Genomic DNA, 17,356 nt, shown 5'->3' with positions numbered 1-17,356 from the left:
ATTGTGTCCCAAGTGCAAACACAGGGGACAAAGGAGATGACAAATTGCCACTGGCTGTGGTGAGAAGTATCAGCAGCACACATTAATTCCTGCTTAAAACAATCCATTAACACTAGCAAGGAAGAAGATTTGGTGTCCTAGGAAACATCACGAAGAGGAGCTGAGTTCACTGTCCAGGCTCTGGCTCAAATTCGGGTGCTGCTTGTTTGCTCCTGTTATTATTTCCCCTCCTGCCTCTCTTCCCCTCCACATTTTCCCCTGTCTTTCATCCCAGTCCACGGCCAGGAGAGCTCTGCAGAAGGAACCCTCATGGGGAGTGAGAAAGGACAAATATTTGGCTTTTTGTGCTGTTAGTGTGCAGTATTTCTGGGGCACTGGTATTTCCCTGGTGCTCCCACTGTGGCTGCTCGTGGGAGGTCACTGTAATTCAGAGGTAGGCAGCAAACAGCTCTGCATAATCCCAGGCCTTGTCCCCAAATATTCAGAAACTGCTGGTTTGTGGCACTAAGGGCTTGCATTGTCCTTTGAAAATGAGCTTTTCTGTTGGGTGAAGGGATAAAAAAAGCAAGATGCTTTCCAGAGCATAGAGTAAAGGAAATCAGGCAAATCCTCAGGGATGCTTAGACCTGCTTAGCGCACACCAACCTATAAGCAAAGAACAGTGTGGAAATCAAAGTAGATGGATTGGGAGGTGAGAAAAGATTGCAGCACATTATAGAATTATAGAATCATTAAGATGGGAAAAGACCTTGAAGATCATCATCATCATTAATGTCAGACCAAGCAGAAGAACCTGGAGTATCTGACCTCCACCCAAAGCCAAGGGAAGGGGAACACCCAAAGCCAGGATTATTTCCCAAAGAAAACAACCCTGAGCATGGTATTGCATCCAGCCGCAATGCCACAGAGAGCTGGAGGAGCAGCCAGAACCTGGATCAAGGTGCTGGGGGATGCTCAGTTATAATTATTTATAGCTGGGATTTGTAACCCCAGGAATGCAAAGGGCAGCAGAGCAAAGGAACCCAGCTGGAACATCCATGGTTTTGGACTGAATCCCACAGGGGCAGGGTTTGTCCATGCCCCCAGGGCTGGCAGAGAGTGTCCCTCTCCTATCTCTGGTGCAGCCCAGGGTGCCTTGGCCCTGGATGCTGAGACCATTCTGTGCTCTGCAGCTCAGCCAGTGGCTGTTCTTATCTCAGCCCAGCTCCTGCATCTGTACCAGCCCTTATCTCCCCCCAGACACTCTCCCTGTGCTTACAAACTGGGAGCACTTGGAAATTAGGAGAACATCCCTCCCCTGCCAGCTGGGTTTGCTGGCTGAGCATGCAGGGGTGGTTTGGAACACTGAATACCTGGTTGTACCCATTCCCCCCCCTGGTTTTTTCTCACCATTTCTCTCTACATTTTCCATCCCCAAACCAGGAGGCTGGGTGCACTGGGAGGAATGCGAGGAGTGTGCTGGGAAGCCTTGCTGGAAGAGAGGGTGTTGTTATCCTGTTTCTAGAGTCCCATACCTTCTGGGTGGTTTTCTCACAAGCAGCTCCTCACAGCAGTGTTGTTCCTGCTTCTTCACCAGGACTCCTCCAAGGCTCTCCCGGCCAAGAGCATGGCTGACCGGCCAAGCCCACCCCCTTTTACCCATTTATCTTCACCAGCCACAGCTGCAGCCCAGTGAAGGACATCACAGCTGCAGCCCATCTAGAGCAACTGGGATTGGGGCAAGGCCACTTACACAATACATAGATTTTACCAGGACTCCTACTGTACATGCTGTGAACATCTGGACTTGGGCACCTGCTCCAGAGGGCCCAAGTTCATCCACTGCAGCCAGAGCCATTGTCTCAGATCTAATGTGGTGCTCATCCTTCCGAGGAACATCTGGAGGATGTCTGGGATGTAATGGGGAGGGAGCAGGAGCAGGAGGATGAGCTCACTGTGTCCTTGCAGAGCCACTGCATGAGTCAAGGCAGGGCACTGCACTGTTGCTGTGCCCTGTGGTGTGGGGGAGAAAGCTTCCCAAAAAGGCTTGGAAAGGGCTGGAACCAGCAGGCCCTCCTTCATGCACAAGTATGGGTCAGACACCCCCTCATCACACCCATCTGTGGCTTCAAGGACTTCCCTGGTCAACTCCCAGGCACGGGAGAAACTCCCCCCTTCCCACAGAGCTTCTTTCTGAGGAGTGTCCTCTCCTTCCTTCCCTCCTAGAGGCCCCGAGGCTGGCAGGGACCTCTGGAGATCATTTAGCCCAGTGCTGAACTGGGGGGACTGGGACTGGGCTGCTCAGGGTCATGTCAAGGTGCATTTTGAGCATCTCCACAACCTCAGCTGACCACCCTCACAGTTGCACAATCATTTTCTTACCTTTAAACAGTATTTCTCTTGTTCATCACATGGATAACACTCCAAAGACTCTGGCTCCATTTTCTTATCATCTCATCCGTTGCCTTTGGATTTTTGCCTTGCAAGCAGCTGGAGGAGACAGTCCCCCTCCTTAGCCCATCAAAGAAAGGATCTGCCTGAGCCAGAACTTTGGGGAGGTCTCAGCCTCCCTGTCCTCCATCTGTGACCCCTGAGAGGGCTCTGGGCAGGCTCTGAGGGTTGAAAGGGGTCTGGCTCTCCTTTGTCCTTGTATGGGAATTTGCATGGAAACAAACGTGTAAGGAGCTGGCCAAAAGGAAATAGTCAGCGTGACATGTCAAAGCAGATTTTTATAAATGTTTATAAACCTTCCAGCAGCCAGGAGGGGGAATAAAGTGGGAAATAACTATAGGAAAGGACAGGTTTACTATTTAAAACTTCTTTGATTCATTCTTACCCAAAAGAACAATCAACTCTTACTCATTTTCCTCAAAAATACAGCCCTCTGGGAGTCTGCAGGACAGGGCTGCATCATCCCATGCAGGAGCAGGCAGCCCTGTGTGGGGTGTGGGAGAGGGACCTTCCCAAATCCGGGATCCGTGTCACTGTGGGAGCTGGGTGGCCCTCAGGGACAAGGTTTGTCTCTGCATGGATGGTTCTGCTGACTCTGAGCTGGCTGAGGAGCAGAGTTCCTGAGAAGGAGAGAAGATTTTCACCTGTCCCAGGTGGATTTAGTGAGAGGACCCATCTGGTGTGTTCTCCAGGAGCACGTGGGCTGGAGCAGGGAACAATTCCCAAGGCTCTGCCGAGGCCTCTGCTTTGTGCTTGCCTTGGCACGGGGCCATGGCGTGAGTCACAAGCCACTTGCTTTTTGTTTAATGTCCCCATTCCGGCTCTGCAGACTCGCTCAGAGGGAAGTTAATTCATAAACCCCACCAATATTAACTGCCCCAGCAGCAGGAGGAGGAGGAAGAGAAGGAGAAGCCAGACTGTTTGCCTTCACCACCACACCACTGACCTGCTGGTGCAGCTGCATTTTCCTCACTGGTCTAAGGGTGATGATGTGACAATCTAGGACAATGTGACAATCACAGCAGAGATGTGACAGTCCTGGGACAATGTGACAGTCACAGCACCTCTGTGACAGTCTAGGACCTAGGTGACAGTCCTAGAAGCAATGTGGACATGGTTGTTGTCTTCCCTGGGTGGGTGCAGGCCCTGGTGCAGGCCCTGCACACCAACAAAGAATCCCCATAACATAAAGGGAATACAAATCCCATTGTCCTTGTATGGGAACATAAAGGAGGAGGAGCATAACCCCCTGGACATGGAAGACGCCCAGAGGAGTCAGCACACAGGTCCCCATCTCCTGGGGATGTCTCTGACACCTGGGACCTCTCCCATGTTAATGCCTGGCAAGGGACAAGCACAGAGAGGAGGGAGGAGCAGGGCTGCTGGGACATGGAGAGAGGGAGAGGGAGAAGAGCCAGTGGAGGAACACATCCAGGAGCTGGCAGAGCGGGAGCCAAGCCCTTGAGCTGTGCTGGTTGTTTGCAGACTGAAAGCCCTGTGCACACACAAACACAGGGAAGTGCTCTCCTTGGAGGTTCCCAGTCTGAGAATGGCCAAGCCAGGCCATTGCTGTGTTGGCTTGTGGGCCACGTGGTGCCTGTAAAATCCCAGAGCTTGGGACATTTGGACACTCACCAAGCAGGAGATGGGATGCAGCTCAGCCCACGCTCTGGAACCCAGCAGAGAGGCATGTCCAGGTGTGCCAGGGCGAGAGGAGACCATGAAGTGTGTCATGCTCAGAGGTCCTGCTTAGCCAAGGGTGGTTTGCACCTGCTCTCACGCTGAGGGGGAAACCAGCCTTTCCTCTCGTGGCTGGGTTAAAAACCAGATGTCCAAGTGCCTGGAAAACAGAGATTTAATTATGTGCTTAATTACAGCCGCCTGGTCTCAGCCCATCTTGGCCTCTGGATGACAAGGGTGGGAATAATACTCAGAGCCACATGCCAGGGACAGAGCCCACCACAGCACATTCCAGAGAACATCCCAGGGCTCCTTCTTCAGCCACCCTGCTGAGATGAGCCCCTTTGGACCATGGACATCCAAGCAGTTGATCCTGAGGGGAACACAGCACTTTCACCTCCCCCTCCAGCAGGGATTTGAAGCAAGGCACACTCACATCCCTGCACAAGAGATTCCCTTGAACCTTCCTGGAAACCCAACCATTTTCTTGTCTGCCATTCCCGTTATTTTTCTGGTTTTATTTTAATCTCCTGTCTGTTATTGTTCGGTTTTCCTTTGAGCAAATTTCTCTGAGTGTCCAAGAATAGAAGACACATCAGATAATACTGGGAAGGAAGTGAGAATGCCTAGAATTACTGGATATATTAAATCAAACCCATTTCATCATTTTCTCTGTTTATGCCAGATTTGTCTGGGTATTTATCCCTTAAGTTAGAGGACTCACCACTGCTGAGATCAGGACTCTTGGTTTGACGTGCATGGAGAGAGAGCGACCCAGGCACTGGCAGCTCCTGGCCCAAATAAAGGGATTTAAAAATAATAACTTGGAACAGGAAAGAATAGACTAGAACCTTGTTTGCAGGAAAATGACTTAAAAACAAATTCAAGAGGCTGAAAAGCTGCGAAAGGTGCTGTGAGTGAGGTCACTCACTGCTCCTGAGCCTGCCAGCACACGCAGGCTCCAGGGCAACGAGCTGATCTTGTTTCCCATCAGATTCCCCTCCTCCCTCTCTCCCTGCTGAGGTGCAGAGCTCAGCCCCTGCCTTGGTTTTGCAACACATCCCCAACGGGATGGACCTGCTTGAACATTTTTGGCTGGGGCAGGTCGCAGGTGTCCCAGATGGCACACGATGGGCGGGTTGAGGGGAGGAGGGCCCTGCCTGCCAGGTGTTACCTGTGACAGATGTGGAATACAACCTCCCAATGCTCTGTGTGAGGGTTTTATAGCTGTTACCCGGAAGCTGAACGCTGGGTGTTCATTCTTTGGTGCGACTGGAGAAACTGAGGCACGGATTGACGTCATCACAGGATCTCCCCAGTCCACCCTGTCACTCCCAGCAGTGACAGGCATAGACCTCCTTGCTCAGGATGGTCTTACAACCCCCCAAAGCTACACGTGACATATCAACAGCTCCTGAGATGAGCATCTCTGGGCCTGGACAGGCACCCAAATCCCACCCACCCAAACCCCCAAGCTCGTGCAAGCCACCACATCAAAAGAGAAGGTTCAGCAGCCGTGCCTGGTTCTGCCCAAACGCAGACAATTTATGGCCAGGACCCCCCAGGATTGTATTTTCCGTGTTATGGTTTCCCCCCGGTGTTTGGATGAAGTGTCTGGGCACTGGCTCTGCTCTGAGCTTTGTTTGGGAGGTGCTGCCAAGGTAATGCTGCTCCCAGCACTGCTGCACGAGCACCACATCCCTGCAACACCCCAGCCCATCCTGGGAAGCTGTTCCTGTCTCCCTCCTTGTCCTGGGCACTGAGCTGGCCCCAGACCCCTGGTTCCTGCTCCTAATATTGCCCTTAACAGCAAGAAAACCCTACAGCAAGCCCTGAGTGGGTTTGCTGGAGCTTTGAGCCCTTCTCTGCTTGCACAGCAGCACATCCAAGGGATTTTCTGGTAGATTAGGTGGGGGAAGAAATGGAAATAATTCCCATTTGGGAATGGAGGACATGGAACCATCCTCTGTGGGGCTGCTCCTGGTAAAACCTCCAACAAGTGGTGGTTCAGTCATCTCCCAGCAAACAGAGCAGAAAAACCTCTCATACCTGAATCAAGGGGTGTTATTACCTGGGATATCTCCAAAATCTTCCTATAAAATATTCCCATCACATTTGGTTTAGCTGAGCGCACACCTCAAGCACTGGTGGAGGTTTTTTTTGCCCACTCATGAATGACGGAAGAGAAAACTGTGACTCAATTCCGCCTTGTCTCTGTAATTCTGCTCTTCCACAGAAAAAGGAAAAAAAAAAAGTCTTTTCCTTCTTATGAGAAAGAGACCAATTCTTGGAATTAAAAAAATAAATCACTTGAGACATGTCTTCCCCTTTCATCTTCTTCAAGGGCACAGCGTGATCTTCTGAGAAGCAGAATCGAAAGGGAGAAGTAAAGACATCTGAGTAGCCCCCACAGAAAACATCATCAGTGATGCCAGGCATGAAACAGAGCTTTTTTTCCTCCCCAAAATAAATGTCCAGTTTGGTTTCCTCTGCAGTGGAAGGAACAGGGAAGTGTGGTTTCAATATTTGCTGTGGTGGCTGGGTGTGATGGACCCACCTGCAGAAAAGGGAGAACCAGCCCAAGACTTGAGCACATCCCTGCGTTCTCCTGGGAAGCAAATGGTCCATGCTCCGAGTTTGAATTTCTGGAAGGCTTTGCTCCCTCTGGGAGATGCCTCATGCCTTGAGTTATTTTGGGTTCTCAGGAATCCCCAAGGCCCCATCTCTACCGCCTTTGGCAATGGGATTGAGTCAAACTGAGTCAACAGTGCTGCACTAAATGGTATTAATGAGGAAATAACTTCAACTGACCTGAAAAATCACTTAAGAAAATGCATAAAATTCCCATTATGGAAATGCACAGACTTGTTGCACAGACTAAAAACTGCACATAGAGGTGAAAACCTAAGGGTTTTCAGCATGGAGGGCAAGGAGCCAAAGGAGGGATTGTGGCCAACCTGGAGACATTTGATTTCCACTCAACCATGAAAAGTTTGGAGACATCCCCATCCCAGACCCCAGCTCTGTCCTCGAAGAGAGAAAGCTCACCACAAATTGTGACGGTCCAAATTGTGAAGAGCTCCTCGTGGCACTGGAGGGTGACCAGTTTCTCCCCCTCAGAAGCCCAGCAGTGAGAGGACTCGTCTGATTTCACCCCAGCTGGGTGCACTGCTCTGGCCGTGGTGAACTCTGGTTGCAGCAACAAGGTGCAGGGTTTCATCAGAGTGGACCTCAGGAGATGATACTTTCTGCAACAAACACTTTCTCTGCCAAAAATCCAGGGTCTCAAAAGGTGCTGGGATACCAGATGTCCATGCAGGAGTTTGGGGTGACCATCCTCTGAGCTGGTTTAAAAAGAAAAAGTTATCATCAAATGTGACCTCCTCACGAGCAAGCTCAACCAGATCCACCACCCTGGCAGGCTGGAGTTGTCAGGACATGAGAAATGAACTCCATTTCCGTTATAAACAGCTTTTAGATGTAATGAAATTCTTCATGCAAGACGTCTCCGGTCTGGTGAGACGCGGCGGAGCCCGAGGCAAAAGGGACCCGGCCTGATCCCTGCATGTCTGTGCTGGGGAACAACCTGAGAGCTCTGAGGAACCGCTCCATGGGGACAGCCAGTGTCTGGTGATGGGAACACCCCAGCCCTGAGGCCCTCACAAAGCTTCAGCATTTGAAAAATGATGCTTTTCACCCCCAGGAGGTTTTGCAGCCCTTGAAAGGCCACGGTCCCAGTTCCAAAGTGCCTCCCTGGCCTTGACCACAGGGGATCCTGCCCACATCCAGCCATGCTGGGGTCTGCTGGCAGCTGGAAGCCTGGCTAGCAGAGGGAAGGTGGAATTACCCCTGGGAGCAGCAGAGGCAAAGGTCACCTGCACTCAGGAGCTAATGCAGTTACTGGCAGCATCCAGCCAGAGGAACAGAAACCAGGGAAACTCAAACCCAGCCACCGTGCCAGCCCTTTCTGCCAAGGATTAATTCGCTCAGTCAGGCTCCAAAAGGAACCCAGGCTAGTCCCTTTCCCCACTTATTTTTCCCAATGATCTTTTGGTATTAATAAAAAGAGGTATAAAAACAACACTTGGCTTGAAATCTCATTTTTAGACCCAGCTACTGCCTCCAAATTTGCCTCTCCTATCCCTGATCAGCACTCCAAATGTCATTTTTGGGGATTTCCCATTAATTCCAGGTGCTCTAGGGCTGGGCTTGTGGCTCAGTGGAGGTGTTTGGAGCTGGCAGACAGCCAGGAGCCACTATTATATTTTCTGTTTTTTAACACTCCCACCACTATTTACAGTGTCCCCACAGCGGGACAGCCGGCTGTTCACCTTGGGGACCTGCAAGGACACTGCCACGCTGGGAGGGAGGAGAACCTCAGCCTTCCCAAAGCCTGGGGCAGCACTGGAGCTGGGATTGATGCCCTCACTGTCAGTTCACGGGGGGAACGAGTTTATCCATCCTCAGCCGCATTCCCCGGATGCTTGCGGGAAGTCCTGGGCTCCCCATGCACGGATGTTGGGCTTGTTTGCACAAGGTGTGCGTTTTCTGGGGAAAAGCACGTTTCCCCCCCATTTTGCTCTCCCTGTGTGGAGGCTGAGGGAGCGGGGAATTTCACAAGGGCACCGAGCCACCGCCAACCCAACCCCACAAGCCCGGGCAGCCCCGGGATGTGAGGGATGGCTCCAGCCTGGCTGTGGTTGCAAATATTCGTGTCAGATCCTGCCAGAGCCCATCTCTCCCGTGGCCACGCTGCCCGGCTTGGCTGTGGGCTCATGCCAGGATCAATGAAAGCCTGTGCTGTCCACTGCAGCAGGATGCACATCCCTCCATCCATTCTGTACAGCCCAAACCCTCTCACGGCATATTTGGGTACCTGCTCAGTGAGGTGACACTGGGGAGCCCCCCATATGGTGTTCCATCATCTGGGTAATGCCTTCAGCACCTCCTTCCCTTCCACACCCACCGAGACCCATCACAGGCCCCTAAAAAGAAAGCAGGGAATAATTCTTTAGGGATTCCCAGGCAAAGGAAGGGTCAAGCCCATCATCCAGCGGAATTTCAGCATCCCAGCGCTGTTTATGCATCTGCCATTCCATACCCAGCCCATGCCCCCGGGGTTCTTTGCCTTATTGCTCTTTAATAGCCCTGCTCAGGAAGCGCGGAGCTTTGACCGCCTGGTTAATGAGAACGGGAGGCATCGACCCCTTGGGCTGCAGGGAGACCCTGTCCCCGACACCCAGCGCCAGGACAACCCGGCTGTTCCCTATCGTGGGCATCCCACGCTGTAAATCCATCCCACTTTTGGGGCCGTTGGAATTCCCCCGGTACAGATGCTGGCCCAAGACCCTGAGCCAGATGTTGGCCGGGGAGCCCCCCATGCTGTCCCAGCTGTTTCTGCCCCCTGCCTCGCCCCAGTCCAGCTGTGACCCCTCCCCGGGCGCTGCCGCAGGTGCCGGAGCGGAGCGGGGCGGAGCGGGGCGGCCCCGGGGCGGAGCGGCGGCGGCTCCGAGCGCTCCGCGCCCGGCTCCCGGCGCATCCCGCTGCCGGTAAGTGCCGCGAACGGCAGGAACGGGACCGACCCAGCCGGGCCGGGATGGGACCCGGGCAGGCTGGGACCCTAAAGGGTCAGAACAAACCGGGCAGGGTGGGATCTTGGTGAACTGGGCGGGATGGGGCCGGACGGGGCTGGAAGCGGCAGGATGGAGCCCTGAGGGGTCAGAGTGAAGCCGCTGCCTCCCGGCGCATCCCGCTCTGGTAAGTGCCGCGTACCGGGAGTACGGGACAAGCAGAACCGGGAAAGGATGGAATTCAAGCGGGCAGGATAGGACGGGATGGGACTGGACGGGACAGGATGGGACCCAACAGGGTTAGACCCAACTCGGTAAAATGGGACTGGACTGGGCAGGAAGGGACCCGACAGTGTCAGACCCACCCAGGCAGGATGGGACCTTACAGGGTGAGAGGGAACCCGCTCCTTCCCGGCACATCCCGCTCTGCTAAGTGCCGCCAGTGGGGAGGGGGGACGGGCCGAGCCGAACCGGGAAAGGACGGGATCCGAGCGGGTCAGGGTGAGCAGGGCAGGATGGGATCAGACCCAATGGGATCAGACCCAGCTGGGCAGGACGGGGTCCGAGCGGGTCAGGGTGAACAGGGCAGGGTCAGACCCGGGGGACAAGGCTGAACCCCGCAGGATGGGATGCAGCGGGGTGAAACCAAACTGGGCAGGACGGGGCCAGACTGGGCAGGACTGGACCCCAACAGATCGAATTGAACTGGGCAGGATGAGGCAGAACAAGAGGGAATAGGGGCAGATCCAGAGAACAGCAGTGCTTCAGCTGGGGTTTGGGGTGATCCCAGAGCCACTCCGAATCGAAGCTTTGCTTTTGGGGAGGTTCGGCAGCTCTTACCAGGCAGCCGGGCTCAAAATCCCACCGTGATCCCCCTGGCAGGGCTGGTGCAGGCTGGATTCTCCCTCTGCTCCCATGGTCTGGAGTGCGTGCATCCCTCAGGCATCCACAGCGATCAGCCCTGTGCCAGAAGTAGTATTGCACGTAAATAGAGCTTAAATCTGCTCGAGGGACCTGGTTTTCCTTGGCACCTCTGCTCTGGGTGCCAGTAGCCTGGCATCCACCTTTTATATATAAATATATTTGTGCATGTATACTTCCAGAGGGATAAATATATTCCTATATATGAGCATGTCTGCATAGACATGTGTGTATATGAAATATATTTCTGTATATATGGGTGGAGTTATGTATCAACACGAGTGTGATTCCATGTGCTCAGGGACATATATATGTGTGTAGCGGTGGAGAAGTTTCGGTATGTGTGTGTGTGTGAGTAAAGAGATATACATTATTTATATTTATAAAAATACAAATAATATGCATTTATACATAAATATGATTTTATAGAATATAAATAATATGTAATTTTATATATTAATAATTATTTCTATATGTTAATATAATTTAATATATTACTCTATTAATATTATATTAAATTATATTACTATATTATAATTATAGATAATTCTATATAATGTATAATATAGAATATAGAAATATATTATATATTATATTTTTATATAAGTATTTATACATAATATATTATATATGTGATTATATAATTATATAAAATCATATAAATAAATAATTAAAATATATTAATATAATATTAATATATATTAATATAATATTAATCTATTATTATATTAACATAAATGATAATAAATAAATGTTTGGAGAGCCATAGATAGGCTCTCCACACATTTATTTATTACCATTTATATTAATATAATAATAGATAATATTATTATACAATATATTGAATATAGTGAGATACATATGTAGAGAGGTGTGCAGAGGTGTATTTATGTAAAGAGATATATGTTTATATTTGTATTTATATTTACATGCATAGAGGAATAGGGCAGCTGAGACTGGGAAAGCTCATTGCACCTTCCCTGTCCCCATCATTCCCTTTCCAGCAGGGAATCACAGCCCAGGTTGCTCAGAGCCTCCTTGAGGTGCTGATTTATGATGGGGAACCAAATTGTGGGAAGATAAATGTGCTCACCCAAGGACAGAGTGGCTCTGCCACCCCCTGTGCCCAACAATCCCTATTTGGTACCCCAAAATTCCCAAATTTGCCCCAATTTTTTCCACATTGTTACAACCTGAGGCTTCACTAAATGGAGATTTCCCTTTAAACATCCAAGCCTGGCTCCCCATTGTGCAGATGGGCACCTGAGGATATCTTGGCACCAGCCAGGAGATGTTTGGGGATAAGGATGTGGTGTCTTTGGCCAAGTGACATGCAGGATGGAGCATCTCCCTTTTCATGCTCTGAAATTTGCTGAGCTGGAGCTTTCACTTCCCCCAGCCCAGACTTCCAGCCCTGCCAGCCAGCCACAAAGACCAGGCTGGGAAAGATAAACCACGCAGGAAGATTTCCAAGGGACAAAGCCTTCCCCACATCCTATTCCAGGGCAGCAACGTCCAAAAGCTTTCCTCACCATATCCAGCTCACAGAATCCCCCTCCCAGTCAATAGCAGGGTGTTAATTAAAGCTAATTCCATTGGAGAAGGCCTTGGTTTGAAAGCAGAGAGGTTGGAGGGGGCACGTGCAGGGGAAGCTCACGGCTGCGGGTGATTATTTTTAATCTCCTCCCCATCTGGCCACAGAGCAGCCCCACTTCTCTTTCCTGATCCTTGTTCCTCCTCTGCAGGCACCTTAAACCTCTGGGATGAGGGTGACCCCATCCTGACCCTTCCCAACACCACAGGCACCCCCCTTTTTCCCCCTAAAATTCTCATTTCCCTATGGATTTCAGCCAGTGGTGGCAGGGCACCAGCTCCAATGGATGTGGGAGGTGCCAGCCCCATCACCCCAAGAGCTGGCAGGGATTCCCATGATGGGGTTTTGGGGTGAGAAAAGGGACTTTTGGGATAACCCACCCCGATAGACAATGAGCTGGGAGCATGCCCTGGGCACAGAAACTGGCTGAGGGTCTCAGTGTGGTTTCATTAATTGATTTCATTAACTGGAGGGACACTGGCAGACTGGGACTGGGGGTTCTGGGTTTTCCTCCTCTCCTCCAGCTTTCCCATCCCTCCAAACCCAGCAGAAGGGGGTTCAGTGCTGTTTCCCTCTTACAAAGAGGGATTTTTTCCTCATTTGCCCTTTTTTGGGGGGGATCCCTTCTTTTTTTGACTGCTCCTCCATTTTTTTGGGTAACTGAAGACCTAGGTGGCCCTGGGCATGGTCCTTAGCAGGTCCCTGCTAACATCTCCAAGGGGTATTTTGGGGTAAAAATATGTTGAAACAGGGTGCAGGTCACACGGGTTCATGCCAAACTCAGTACCTGTGCCTCAGTTTCCCTCGTTTTACTGCAGCATCTGCACAGCTGGAGCATCTTCTTCCTCTTGGTGCCACAGTGCCAGGGGACTTTCCTGTCCCTAACATCTGCGCAAAATTAAAAGGAGCCAAATATGACGGAAATGAGGCAAAAATGGAGGAAAGACTCAAAAATGAGGGAAAGCAGCCAAAACTTGAGGGGGAAAATTTAAAAAATTACAGAAAAAACCAAATAATCGTGAGCCAGCCACATCCTGGCACTCAGAGGCAGGAGCATCCCCTGCCCTGGTGGCATCTGTGCTATGCCACAGCCGTGCAGAGCCATTCCTGCCAGCTGGTTTCTGTTCCCTGTTTCCCTGGGGGGAAAGAGGAAAGGGAAGTGTTGCTCAATGGGGTGAGCACAGCACCCACAGATGTGCCAAGGGCTGGCATAGCCGTGCCTCCAGCACCCTGGGGCACCCCAAGAGGTAAGAGGCACTCCCAGGATCCTTCCCAGCCACCTTGTCCCCTGTGTCCTTGGTGGGGACACCGGGGGGTGGCAGAGGGTCCTGTGGGTGCTGCTCTGACTTTGGGTCCTGAGGGAGGTTTGGGGGGACCCAGGGGAGCTTTGGGGGAAGCCAGGGGAGAGGGAAGTGCACAGCCCTGGAGCATTTATTGGCTTGGAGGTGGCAGAGGTGAGTGCTGTGACTGCCTGGAGCTGGGGCGACAGTGGGGTGACACTGGGATGCAGGGGGGCACTGTGGGATGATGAGGGCTCAGTGAGGTGACAGAGGGACTCAAATAGGGTGTGAGGGCATGCATGGGGGTGCAGGGGGACTCAGCAGGGTACCAGGGGGATGGAAGCAACCAGGGGACTGATTCACAAACCCAAAATTGTGTCCCCCACACCGACACCATGGCTGGGCTGTGCTCTGGGGATTGCTGAATCCCCAGACACCTGAAATTGAGGTGTACAAGCTAATGGGGTGACCCCTGGACTCGTTTGTCTCTCCCTCCCTGGTGCCCCGTGCCCCATGCTCCTGGCTGGAGCTTGGGCACCTCCTCCCTGCCTCAGTTTCCCCTTCCCAGTGGGCACCCCGTTGCAGGCAGGTTTGTGCGCAGGGCAGCAGGGGAAGCGGGGGCCGTGTCTGCGGCCAGGGCTGCATCCCGGGCAGGGCAGGGAGGACGGGAGGGGAGGCAGGAGAAGCGGCTCGGGGACCCGCCGGGACAGACGCTGCCCCCGGGCAGGGGGCTCATGGGCTGTGCCACCGCATGTGCTGCTCTGAGCCCCTGAGGAAAGCACATCTCCCCCTCCGCTGCTCAGAGCTGGGTGGGCTAGACTAGGGAAAGCTCTGGGCTCGCTGTCCCCGCGCTGATTTCGGGCTGGCAGTGCCCGCCAGGGTCTCGCTGGGCTCGGCGCGGTGGCACCGCGGGGCTTTGGCACCCCCTGCAGAGGCGCAGGAGCCGCGCCGGCGGCCAGCGCAGCATCCTGCCGCCATCCCCTCCGCCGGAGGGCCCCGGCAGCCGCTCGGCCCCGGGCAAACCTTCCCGGGCAGGAAAAGTGCCAGGGGATGGTGGCAAGCGTGGCCGCCACGCTGCCCTGCGCGGTCCCCACTCACCCTGCCTAAAGCCATCACTGTGGCTTAGGATTGTGGAATCACAGCAGGATCTGGGATGGAAGTGACCTTCAAGGTTCAGTCCAGCCCCCTGCCATGGGCAGAGACACCTCACACTGGCCCAGGGTGTTGTTATCCTATTTCCAGAGTCCCATACCTTCTGGGTGGTTTTCTCACACGCAGCTCTTCACAGCAGCACTGTTCTTGCTTCTTCATCAGGGCTCCTGCAAGGCTCTCCCTGACCAGCCAGCCCACCCCCCTTTTATCCCAGTTACCTTCACTAGCCACAGCTGCAGCCCAATGAAGGACATCACAGCTGCAGCCCATCTAGAACAACTGGGGCCTACCAGGGCAAGGCCTATACACAGATATTCAAGTACTATATTTCCCCCTTTCCTTTTACTTACAGATGTTCAAGTACTGTACAGAGACACCTCACACTAGCCCAGGGTGCTCCAAACCCTGTCCAACCTGGTCTTGGACACTTCCAGGGGTGCCACAGCTTCTCTGGGTAGCCCAGCCCTTCCAGAGCAGAGGGGATCCCTTGGAGCAGCTCAGGGCCTCCTCTGGGCTCTCTCCAGCAGCTCCAGGTCCTGCTGCTGTGTCCCCAGGGCTGGGGCAGCTCTGCAGGTGAGATCTCACCTGAGCTCAGGGGCAGAATCCCCCTCCCCTGCTGCCTGTGCTGGGGGATCAGCCCAGGGCACGGGGGGGTTGCACATGGCTGGGTCATGTCCAGCTTCCCATCCACCAAATCATCCTCAGGGCTGCTCTCCATCCCTTCAGCCCCAGCCTGGGGGTTGCCCCAACCTGCAGATCACCAGTCCAGGTTCATCCTTTGAGGAGGCAGACAAGTCACCAGCTGTCCCCTCTGACATTCACAGGTGCTACCAAGGGGCCACACCAGCAGAGAGGACACTGACACCTGGGAACGCCATCATGGCCAACCTGACAGCCACGAGCAGCGGGAGGAACTCGTGCACCTACCACGAGGAGTTCAAGCAGGTGCTGCTGCCCCTGGTGTACTCGGTGGTGTTCGTGGTGGGGCTGCCCCTCAACGCCGTGGTCATCGGGCAGATCTGGCTGGCGCGGCAGGCGCTGAGCCGCACCACCATCTACATGCTCAACCTGGCCGTGGCCGACCTGCTCTACGTCTGCTCCCTGCCCCTGCTCATCTACAACTACACCCAGAAGGACTACTGGCCTTTCGGGGACTTCACCTGCAAATTCGTGCGCTTCCAGTTCTACACCAACCTGCACAGCAGCATCTTCTTCCTCACCTGCATCAGCGTCCAGCGCTACCTGGGCATCTGCCACCCCCTGGCCTCGTGGCACAAGAAGAAGGGCAAGAAGCTGACGTGGCTGGTGTGCGCGGCCGTGTGGTTCATCGTCATCGCCCAGTGCCTGCCCACCTTCGTCTTCGCCTCCACGGGCACGCAGAGGAACCGCACGGTCTGCTACGACCTGAGCGCGCCCGACCGCTCGGCCGCCTACTTCCCCTACGGCATCACCCTCACCTTCACCGGCTTCCTGCTGCCCTTCGCGGCCATCCTGGCCTGCTACTGCAGCATGGCGCGCATCCTGTGCCAGAAGGACGAGCTCATCGGCCTGGCCGTGCACAAGAGGAAGGACAAGGCCGTGCGCATGGTCATCATCGTGGTCATCGTCTTCTCCATCAGCTTCTTGCCCTTCCACCTCACCAAGACCATCTACCTGATCGTGCGCTCCTCGCCCGCGCTGCCCTGCCCGGCCCTGCAGGCCTTCGCCATCGCCTACAAGTGCACGCGGCCCTTCGCCAGCATGAACAGCGTGCTCGACCCCATCCTCTTCTACTTCACGCAGCGCAAGTTCCGCGAGAGCACGCGCTACCTCCTCGACAAGGTGAGCTCCAAGTGGCGCCACGACCACTGCGTCACCTACGGCTCCTAGGCGAGGACGAAGCCACCTCGGTGCCACCGAGGCGCGGAGCAATTTCGGCTCTGAGCTCCACGGAGCAGAGATGGCTTCACCAGGGACGTGCTGGAGGGGAGGAGGATGGCATCTCCCAAGCTGTCAGCCTGGTGGTGGATCCGTGGTGATCCACCTCCATCCAGTGGTGCAGTGTTAACCCCATCACAGATCCAGTGTTCTCCCCCTTGCTCACCTGGAGCAGCTCAGCACCTTGGTGGTCAAGGCACCGATGCAATAAAAATCCACTGGGACCATGGAGAGCAAGATGGAGCTCCATGGAGGACACATCCCTGGCTCAGCTGCTGGTGGATGGTTTGTCCCCATATTCCATTAAAAATTCCCTGATGGGGGCAGCATGAAGGCTGGGGAGGGTTTGGTTCAGCCCATACCACGGGGCCATGTGTTCCTCCAGCTCAAGATCAGTGTCACAGGTGGTTTTAGTGAAACATCCTTTTTGGGACATCCCTATCCCCCAGTGCCTGGAATGAGGCCACACCAGCTAGAGACACAAGCTCACTGGTGCTACAAAATGGTGGAGCAGCAGCCCTGGATGGACTGGGAACAGGGAAAGGGGACATCAGGGCAACTGGAACACCCATGCTGGATTTCCCACTGAAGCCATGACCATGGGCTGGGTTAGGCACAAGACAGCAGCATTGTCACCTGCCTGGGGACCTCCATAAATCCAGCTCCCTGCTTAGCTCAACACCCCAAGTCTGGCCCATGCTGGTGCCAGTGGTGCCCTGCTGTCACCTCCTAACAGGATCCACCACAATCAGAGCCAGCACACGTGGACACAACACCTGGAGTTGGAAAATGCATTCCACAGAGAGCCACTC

General features: G+C 53.6%; 1 protein-coding gene across 1 annotated transcript; it reads left to right on the top strand.

Annotated features, from left to right (window-relative positions):
- Positions 1-15,468: 15,468 nt before the first annotated feature.
- Positions 15,469-16,893, top strand: P2RY6 (pyrimidinergic receptor P2Y6). Its single transcript, XM_054270267.1, has one exon. The coding sequence runs from the start codon at positions 15,507-15,509 to the stop codon at positions 16,494-16,496; it is 990 nt and encodes a 329-aa protein (XP_054126242.1). The 5' UTR covers positions 15,469-15,506; the 3' UTR covers positions 16,497-16,893.
- The last annotated feature ends 463 nt before the right edge of the window (positions 16,894-17,356 follow it).

Source organism: Melozone crissalis, unplaced genomic scaffold (genome assembly GCF_028551555.1).
Source record: "Melozone crissalis strain CALT ecotype California unplaced genomic scaffold, PUWL_Pcris_2 ptg000009l_1, whole genome shotgun sequence".
NCBI lineage: Eukaryota > Metazoa > Chordata > Aves > Passeriformes > Passerellidae > Melozone > Melozone crissalis.
Note: the sequence above shows the minus strand (reverse complement) of the source record. Positions and strands in the feature narration are given on the sequence as shown.

Bases quoted from the DNA above. Each gene is read 5' to 3' on its own strand.
- P2RY6 (XM_054270267.1), top strand. From the start codon at position 15,507: ATGGCCAACCTGACAGCCACGAGCAGCGGGAGGAACTCGTGCACCTAC.